Below are 9,734 nucleotides of genomic sequence, written 5' to 3'. Positions count from 1 at the left end.
GCTTTTCCTTGTTGTTGTTGCGGAGATCTGGGGAGATCGTTCGTTTCGTCAAATCGATCACTTCCATCATAAAGGAGCTAAGTATCAGTAACTTTTGCTCATTTGATTTTTCCTTGTTTTTTATTATTGGACCCAACATCATCTTCACGTGGGCATGGCAGACCTGTTTGTCTTCCACAAGTATTCCAGTCCTTGAAGAACCGTAATACAATACAAAGTCAAGAAAAACAGTATAACTGGGCTCATCTCAGAAACAATTTGTAATTCTCATCACAATAAGCTTCACTAGTTTCCATTATTCAATGGACTAACGGATCTGGAGCATTATTCAATTACATAAGAAACATGCCCGCAGTCAAGATTATGTTTGTTTCATTATTGGGAATAGTCATACAGAGAGATGTGGAGTCTCCACTGAAACAAATAACATATGTGAAAACAAGAACTATGAGATTGGTCTCACCTCATATTGATGGGAGATTTTCAGTGGTGATTCCTTCGAAACTGGCCTTTCTTCGGACCATAGTTCCAAGTTAACTGTTCCTGTTCCCCAATGGACCATACACTTGTAAACCTCGTCCATGTTGAATCGGTTCACTAAACCAAATCCCAAACATTTGTCGAACAATATCCATTCTCCTGAGAAGAAATTAAAAATAAATTCACATCTCAGCTTCATAATTTGATAGAACTGAATCAAAAAAATAACTAAGAGGTCTGATTTGCAATGAGGTTGTCATCTAGTCGTAGTCAGCTTTAGTCCATCTCCACCGGTTTAATAAGTCCTTGAAGCCACTTTGAGCCATTTTTGCATGCTCCCTTAATAAACTTTCATCTAGAAGTACCATATCTTACACCATCTTTTATGACCACATGAAATTGATCTAGCCACTTAGTCTTTGGAAAAAGGATTTCTTTGCTATGCTCGGTTAGATTAACTTTTCCACTGTCATCACATGGTTATAAATTCAGCATATATAAAAGGTGCAGTCCATGTGCTACTATACTTGTAATGATAATGGTACTCGTTTATCTGGAAACCTTTTCAGGGTAAATCAGTACCCACTGATAACTCCCTACTATTATAAAAAGCAACAAAGAATGTATACAAAAGTCAAATAAAAGGGAGGTATACCGTTAGGCCGCAGGTCTCCTTCAAACAATTTCTCATCAGATTCTGGCCATAATTCATGCTTAGACCCATCGATAGAAACAAACGACACAAAAACTTCTGTTGGGTGCAAAAGGGTGAAGACTGGGTGCACTCGCAAGCAAACCAACCTTTAACGGGGAAATGTTGGATAAGAAGAATAAACCACTGATAAGTGATAAGTGATAAGAAAGAAATAGTGTTGCTCAACATTAAATGGCTATGTTTTTGACGAACCTTGAAAATCCACCAGAGCCAGCGCCGACGTTACGAGCAATAATACCAGAGTCAATTTGGATAACTTTGGGATCAGTTTTTGGAATGGATATCTGGCGCTCGATAACTAATCCACCACCGATATTTCCTTCTAAGCTAAGAGACTCTTCCTCCTCCCCTGCCAGTCCAACAGTTCTCCTGCAATAACAGTAACATGGACACTTAAAAATACAGAACCCATTTCAGACGGTAGGTACTTTCTTTTAGTATGATAAGCTCAGATTGCACACTATCATATGGGCATGCCAAAAATACAACTGTCCCCTTACTCAATGACAGTATATTCTTCAGAACACCCCGCAGATCGATACTCGACGCCACTGTATTCTTCATATCCATCCACTTCAACCCTGCTGTGGAGCCACTGAGTTCCTGAAAGAAAGCTTTCAAAGTTATAATTTAGGAAGACACCAGTAACTCCATGAGATACGATTTGCCGAATCATATTAAATTTTATTATAAAATCTACAAATTGCTCAGAGCAGACCAAAAAAGGAGAAGCTCGGTATAGATAATGCAAACCCAATTTAAATTTTTTCAAAGTAAATCATAAATAGAGGCAGCTACATTTTTGGTACGAACTATACCTGAAGGAAGATGCTGCATAGAAATCATTCTACCACCAATCCAAGGCACTATTTTGAGAGCCCAATCACCACTTTTGAGTTCTACAGGAGTCTTAGAAAGTTCTACTCCTTTAAGCCCTGCAACCTCCTCCACATCGGGAATTTGTTTCGCGCATTCTGCACATTCCATCACAAAATTGTAGACAACTTATTTATCCTAAAATTATAATAAAATAATTTATCCAATACACGGGAAAAAAAAGAGCAAAAATTTATAATCAGGCTTACAAGAAAATCAACCCTACAAGACGAGTAATAAATAGTGGTTACGCTTAAATCTCTACAATGGAATATAAATATTACCGATAAGATTCTTGTACTGCTCCTGGCTTATGGCTATTAGGTTGGAAATCTCAGGATCTGAAGGCATTTTAATTTGCAGGACTTCTCCATCAATTCCCCATGCATCAACCTTTACAGACGAAAATTATAATAGAAAGAGGATTCAATTTGTCATATAACTTGATTGGTTCGAACATCTGTTGTTTTCCAATAGTTGAGCTTTATATAGCAAGGAAACATACCATAGCACCTCCGCCGAGCAACAATTGAACATGCAAATGTCGTTTTGGTCTAGTCCAGGACCCTTCAGCTTTAGAAACTTTTATTGTAACAACTGATGATTGAAGCTCTGCAGCATAATATGTCAGCAAGTATCCCCCTTCACGAAACTCATATCCATCACCTTCGTCCTCATAGAGAACACCTTCAGCTTTCCCTATACAACGAACTTTAACTTTGAACACTGCTAATACGTATAATCTTACTAAATGAAAAAAGGGACAAGTTGATGCTAAACACGTAGTGAACCGGCTGAGCTGGTGTAAGTTTCTATAGGATAGTAGTGGAGTTGTCTAACAGCTGTAACATCATAGCCACATTACCATGTTGATCTAAAGCCACAATGAGTGACAAGTCATCTGTTGCACTTGCTTCATCAACATGTTGCACAGGAGGACCCACGGGAATCATTGTTCCACCTTGCAAATAGAGTGTTGGCAAGTCCTGGCATTTCAATGCAGAAAAAAGAAAAGAATAAGGAGAACAATATTTTATACATTATCATATAATGGAAAGCATCCACATGATCTATGTTTAATTTTGAAGCATAAGTTACTAGTGCATCCAGACGCTTACGGGATGAGAGTCATCAAAATCAAAACTCAACCAAATGCCTTTAGGAAGCACATGTAGCAACCCATCTGAGCCCTGATCAAGAGAAGTGCTGATTATCAAACCAACGTGGATATTAGTAGCAACACAACAAATAATAATACGTGGAGCAGTTAGAAAATCATATAACCCTTCTCACAGCCCAACAAGTTCTCTTAAGCATCCCCATGAGTATCAAGAGAGCTCTACCTTGCATGTACTAGAAGTGGCCCAAGCAGGAACGAATATTCAATGCTCCTTAATTTGGGATCTTTGGGATCTGCACAAGCCAGTAAATAACATGACCCAATTTCCATATCAATTGAAAGTACTCTCCACGAACTAAAATAAACTAGATGTCAATGTACTATTAAGAAAGAAATCTACCAGCAAAAAAGGTTGGAGCAGCAACAGGAATACCCTTTGTATGAGACAAATAGAAAAGTGTATATATGTGATGGATAAAACGGTAGCGCCTCAACAGAGCCAAGCGACATACTTCTTCACACTAATTAGGAGAAACATAAGTTAGTCGCAATAGAAAGCAGGGCATCAGAAGCACAAGCTTCTTTCCAGTAAAACACATTGTACACATGTTTTGTTATTCACTTATTCTAGTCCAGAAATAGTGAATCAGTGATCACAAGATTATGCGTTTATTTACTAAGATAAAAAACAAACCTCCTTCCCGAAAGACCATGGCTCGTGATCAGTAGTCCCCTTTTCCGAATGGCCTCTGCAAAAAGGAAACATAGAACCCACTCCCATCCATCTTCCATAAAGCTTAGGTGTTGCATCCCCAGCAAACCCACCAATATCAGGACCTGATAGTGGCTGACCACTAAGACCCTGACAATAAGAAATCCAGTCTTTAACAATATAAAGTCTAACTCAAACCTCACTGACATCCTGTTCAAATATCGAGCAAGGCCATGCAGCATAAATCCTTCAAACTTTCTCTGTCAGACTAAGAATAAGATCTTACCAATTGAAGTACCATAGATACACTCATATGGAGGTGCTCCCAATTGGCCAGGTTATCCCCAGTCCAAGTTGCAGCATACCTTTGGCTACCTATAAAGCCAGCTCTAGTAAGAACGAACGGACGCTTTTTCTCATTTCCCAGTTTCATTCCCTCAAATGTGGATCTCGCCATCAGCATACCATAAACCTAAAAGTGCAAGCAATGTGAAAGATTAATGTTCAGACTTTGTTATAAAATCGATACCACCTCCATCCAAGACTTATATATAATACTGTAGATTTCAGTACCCAGGCTTATATAAAATTGGTTCAGAAAGGAAATAAGCATATAATAAAAGCTTCATAACTAGAGCAAAATAAGTAACTACATTGTGATAATGCGAATGATTTTGATGCCCGCCAACTTCAGCATCTCCTCTATGGATGTTGCTCTCAGGCATTGTCTTCGTAACGGTCTGCAGATTGCAAGAAAAACAGCTTGAACTCAAAACCAATAGAAAAAATGGCAAGTTATTGATCATGATCTAGGATCCTTACCTTGAATACAGCAGGTTCATTCATGTCATTCCATATTCCATCAACACCATTTGCAACAAAGTCTTTGACTAATCCGGCCCACCACAAGCGTGTTTTCTCCTGTGTATAATCAGGAAAGACGCATGGTCCAGGCCACACCTCCCCTAAGAAAGAGCCAGAAAGAACTTATGCTCAGAATGCTCAAATAAGATACAAGGCAAGCGCTTCAAGGGCTTACCGACAAAAGGTTGTCCATCTGCTTTCTGGACCCAAACATCATTTACAGAACCACTGTCATAAACAAAATAACCCTCTTCGTGTTTGATCCCTGGGTCAAGCATCCAGATTGCTTTGAATCCATTATGATGAAGGTCGTTCACCAGCGCTTTTGGTTGAGAGAAACGCTCCTGAGAACATTGTTAGTATTAACATTAGCCAAAGATTTCATAGAAGAAAAAAGAAATTTGATAATAATTCTATATTAGTATCACTAGACTTATGTTTGACAAAATGCCTTCATCATTACAAGTTAATAGAAAATAAGAATGGCACAAAAGTAACATCCGTATACTTTATCAAAAGTGAAACAGCGAAAGCCGTCCATGTAATCAATGTCCATCCATATGACATCACAAGGTATTCCCTTCTCCCGGAATGTTCTTGCGACCTGCATGCATATGCACAAGATCAAGTTAAACTGAAATACGCTAAAATATTGTTGAAAAGAAACGCGTCAATTCTCAACAGATTCTAAGCACTTACTTCAAGAACCCTTGAATCAGAGTCGTAGCTCCAACGACATTGGTGGTATCCTAAGGACCATTTTGGAGGCATAAATACAGTTCCTGCATGAAGATGGATTCATCTGTTTAGGAATCAAACAAAAGAAGAAGACAGAGTTGAACAGAAATATAGTATTCGCATAAATGATAGAAAGGTACAAACACATAAAAATGAACGCATCCAAAAAAAAAGCTCTGGAATGTAAACGATATTATTTTAAATGGGTTTTGAAGAAATAACCAATTGCGTGAGACAAAGTTTGGAGGACTGCAGTTGGAGAAGCAAATGGACCAAATGTAATGACAGGATAAGGAGCTAGAGCTTTTATTTTTATCGTTGAATCCTTCCGCAAGTCTATCTGTTTATATGTATGTTAGATCATGGGGCCCTACAGAAACATGTAACGACAATCTCAGACATAAAAGGAAATAATAGACCTCGCAGCGTTGTGTTGTGTCCGCAAGGACCCCCAGTGCCTCTCCATTTGGGAGAACGGCTAGCACCCAAGGATGTGACTGATACAAGGATGTAGTTCCGGAACCATAACCCCATGCATCCGTATTCCAAGTAAAAACCTGTAACTCTTAAATGCTTACAGCCTCAAAAAGAATCTGACAGTTCAAATGATTGTAATAAGAAGGATATTTAACTTACTCTCTTTCCCGTCCGTTCAAGCTGCCCACTAACTTCTCCGGTTCCATACAAAGAGGTTCCAGTTGGAAGCTAAAGCAAAGCAAAAAAGGACCACCAGTTAGTCTAAATCATTTGAAACATGCACTAGTTAAATAAACATAGCAGAATAGAGAGGCGCATCAAGAACTCGTGATAAAACAGCATTGCTTACCTCTATGCTAATAATTTGTTGACCATCCACGCATTCAAAATTAGGGACATATATAGGCACAATGTGAACCATGAGCGGCGTGTCTCTAACTTTGGGATTAGTAAAAGAAAGACTTGGATGTGCTGCACTCCTATCATTTCCAGAAAAATCAAATCGAAAAACCCCTTCCTCCATAATTGGTTGATAACCCATTTTTCCTGAAGAAACATCATCACTAACTGTCTTTGCTCGGTATTCAGACATCTTGCACACAAATCGTTCACACCTCTTCCCTCTGCATGCCAAATTCGTATTCCCTGTTAATTTTAAGTTTCACGAAAATTAGAAGCAAACACAAATAGATAGTACCGAGATCAGAAGATTCACAAGCATGGCCATAACCAAACACACATTCCCAAATGTTAGATCATCAGAAATTATTATAACAACGAAACTAACCTGGAGACTGGATTCAGAGTAGTAGTAGCAGGAATAAACAAGTCTGGATCAACTGAGCTGTGTAAGTAATTGATTGAATTAATGTTCCAGAGCTTTTTCTTCCTCTTCTTGAGAAATCCCGATTTTGAAACCCTAGAAATGAAAGATGATCTACCAACAGTACTAGTACCAGTTAGCGTGAGGATCAGTTGGTTTCCCATTTCTGAAAATCGAGTAAAATAACTTATTTAATTAATTTAATTTTTAAAAAATAGATACTAGAATCTTTTTACTGTGACTTTGTTTTGATGCATTTATGTTCATTATTTATTTTGGATGTTCACTGGGTGTACTGTGCCAACACCTCGACTTCTTCTTGTTTCTCCTTCTCTCTTCTGTATCAGATCATGATATGCACTGCAGTGTGACACGTAGGAAAAAAAAGCTTCGATTTAACATGCTAACCGGATTAGACTTGTTCCACCACAACTCCATTGTGGTTCAACATGAATCTACGGGTTAGACTGTTGAATTCATTAATAGTTATACGTGGGTTAATAGAAAAGATTATAATGTCATGCAAATTTTGTATTACAATCCGCTAAATGATGACTCATTGATTGTTACTAGCTGCCAACTCCACGAAAATTTTAGGGTACATGGCAATAACGATAAACATAGTTTTATCCATGCATGAACTTATGACTAGTTCAAGAGTTGGACTAACAATGATTGATTTTGCAGGAAGAACTACCGAAGCTAGGGGTAGTTGGAGAAATTGTATCACTAGAGAACAGTTAGAAGTAGCAGGGCCGGAGGCGGCTTTTTAGTGGGCAGTTGAAATGAGTGGCTACCGTATCATTTTTCAAAGTGATTCGCAACCCGCTCTCAAGCTGCTGATAGAAATGTATGCTAAAGCTAGAGAAAGAAGATTCAAACAAAGCTCAGACTTTAGAAACAACTCAAACTTTGATATAAATTTTAAAGCTATGGCTTTTGTATTAACACGTAGATTCAATATCATTTGGGCAGCGAACTTGTCAGTTTTTTGTAATAGATTCACTATCCAAAATAATTGGAAAAGTGAAAGTCTCTTAGCCATCATGAACTATTTAGACATCCAAAATTGGAATGTACAAGTCATGAACACAAACGACTTCATCAGAAGACGTTTGTTAACTGTGTAAGTTTGAGGAGTTATCCTCTCTTATGAAAAAAAAAACATGAATCTACGGAATCAGTAATTTCTTCGTTGCGTGTTTCGTAATTGGGATGACAGAAAAGGAATCATGTTTGGGGACTACAATTCTCTACAAGACTGCTACAAACATTACGGCAAAATCAGTTAGCATCGATAAATGAGCACATTTGGCAGACCTGGAGAATGGGTAAATCCAATTTTGGGCAGTGGAGAAAGGGTTTACCGCGAGGAATAGAGTTGACCATTGCTAATTGAGACGAGTCTCGGCACAAGTTGAACTGACACTCGTCTCAACTAGCTACAGGCTAAATCCTAACAACCAAAAAACGGTCACATTTTCAACATCTATAAATATCATGTGCATCTAACTCTCAGTTCACAACAGAATTCACTTTTCTTTTAAATTTTTCTCCACTACAGTTTCTTCGAACTTTTATTCAGCTTCTCTAAATTTCTCAATAGAAATATCTTAAACCTCAAAATAATGGGCGACAAAGAAATATAAAACCACCTCCGAATAAATCCAGTCAAGCTATGCCAATAATGCAACCAGACTCTGGTAAAGAAGACAATTTCAATCTGCTTTGCGAACGAGAATTTTTCAGAGCTCAAGGTCATCTGTCTACAGAAATTGAGCGAGATAGCGATTCCCAAAAACAAAGAGGTGGTTGGTACGACGTTAGCAAAGTTTATGAAGGTCCACCTCCTTTGCGAAACCTTTTATCGGTAGATATTCTTGGATTACTTTCAACCATATTGATCCGAATAAACAACATCCCAAATTATTGTTTGTATTGGTGGAGCGTTGGTGGTATATTACACGCATGTTTCATTTTAAAGGATAGTTTTAATGCGATCAATACGAATATGTGTACGAAATTCACAATTTTAATTTTATAGGAATAATAGAATGAGATTTGTATTTCTTACGTAGGATACCTTTCGGTGTGGGAGGTGATGTTCCATTTAAACATGAAAGTTGGTTGGCAAGAGACAAATATAAAAATGAACTTTTGTTGTATTTTACCGTAACAACCCAGTCGAGGCACTACAACTTAAAAAAGTAGTGGAATTGCTAATTCAGGTTCAAAGGCATTTCTAATGAAAAAATTATATGGCAGAGGCATTTATGATTCGGAAGCGGATGACTCTGAAGTGGATACAGAAATTGCCAAGGTTTTTATTTTATGGTTGCTTGGTACATGTTCTTTTCCCAACTCAAGCGCTAGTACTCAAGAAGGATGACTAAAAGCGCTGCAAGATATGGATAAAGCTCCCACTTATGATTGGGAGCTCGCTATCTTAGACGAGTTTTACATTTCTCTTGATGTCGCATGCTTGGATTCGTCAAGCATCGAGGATCTATAGGACCTCCTCGAGGTAAATTGACAACACATGTCCTTTGGATTTATATTAGTTAAAAAAAATAATTAGCAGGTAACTAATTGTTTGATGTTTACTTTCAGTTTTTGTGGTATACAGATTTTGACATTTGTGTACCAAGACTTTTAGAGTACACCAGAAAATATTTCCTAATTGTAGTGAGGTATAATGCCGATAAATAAAGGAAAAAAAAAAAGAGGAGGGGTAAATAACATGCATGTACGGAAATACCAACATATGTTTAAGAACAAACATATTGTTAGATGGATGTCGTATGAGGATTTTGCGGAGATAATCTATCATGTTTCCCAAAAAAAAATCAAATATTTTTCACTCCACCGCATTTTGTTCTACAACCCAATCAGGGATCCTGGTGTTTATTATTATGGAGAAAGATGTGCT

At 37.8% G+C, this 9,734-nt stretch overlaps 1 protein-coding gene across 3 annotated transcripts; it reads right to left on the bottom strand.

The window, feature by feature from the left end:
• Nucleotides 1-242: 242 nt before the first annotated feature.
• On the bottom strand, nt 243-7,051 carry LOC113301799 (alpha-glucosidase 2-like). 3 transcript variants are annotated; one of them, XM_026550624.1, is made up of 23 exons: nt 6,770-7,051; nt 6,332-6,605; nt 6,142-6,210; nt 5,925-6,062; nt 5,728-5,845; nt 5,467-5,549; nt 5,276-5,371; nt 4,943-5,111; nt 4,726-4,868; nt 4,557-4,643; nt 4,190-4,375; nt 3,886-4,053; nt 3,592-3,712; nt 3,415-3,484; nt 3,190-3,277; nt 2,937-3,057; nt 2,577-2,770; nt 2,356-2,464; nt 2,014-2,169; nt 1,696-1,798; nt 1,388-1,564; nt 1,136-1,281; nt 243-639 (listed from the first exon to the last, which is right to left on the bottom strand). In XM_026550624.1, the coding sequence occupies exons 1-23, from the start codon at nt 6,967-6,969 to the stop codon at nt 446-448; spliced, it is 3,210 nt and encodes a 1,069-aa protein (XP_026406409.1). In that variant the 5' UTR covers nt 6,970-7,051; the 3' UTR covers nt 243-445. The 3 variants fall into 3 exon arrangements, with proteins under 3 accessions (XP_026406409.1, XP_026406411.1, XP_026406410.1); XM_026550626.1 differs by having other exon boundaries at nt 6,332-6,627; nt 6,770-6,912; XM_026550625.1 differs by lacking the exon at nt 5,276-5,371.
• Nucleotides 7,052-9,734: the final 2,683 nt, after the last annotated feature.

The sequence above is a fragment of the Papaver somniferum genome, chromosome 8 (genome assembly GCF_003573695.1).
Source record: "Papaver somniferum cultivar HN1 chromosome 8, ASM357369v1, whole genome shotgun sequence".
In the NCBI taxonomy this organism is placed as follows: domain Eukaryota; kingdom Viridiplantae; phylum Streptophyta; class Magnoliopsida; order Ranunculales; family Papaveraceae; genus Papaver; species Papaver somniferum.
Note: the sequence above shows the minus strand (reverse complement) of the source record. Positions and strands in the feature narration are given on the sequence as shown.

What these genes read in the sequence shown, in the direction of transcription:
- LOC113301799 (XM_026550624.1), bottom strand. Translation starts at nt 6,969, where the DNA reads ATGGGAAACCAACTGATCCTCACGCTAACTGGTACTAGTACTGTTGGT. An exon ending in AGATGGACAACCTTTTGTCG is followed by an intron (nt 4,869 to 4,942) that starts GTAAGCCCTTGA and finishes GCTCTTTCTTAG; the next exon opens with GGGAGGTGTGGCCTGGACCA. An exon ending in TGCTCCAACCTTTTTTGCTG is followed by an intron (nt 3,485 to 3,591) that starts GTAGATTTCTTT and finishes TGGCTTGTGCAG; the next exon opens with ATCCCAAAGATCCCAAATTA.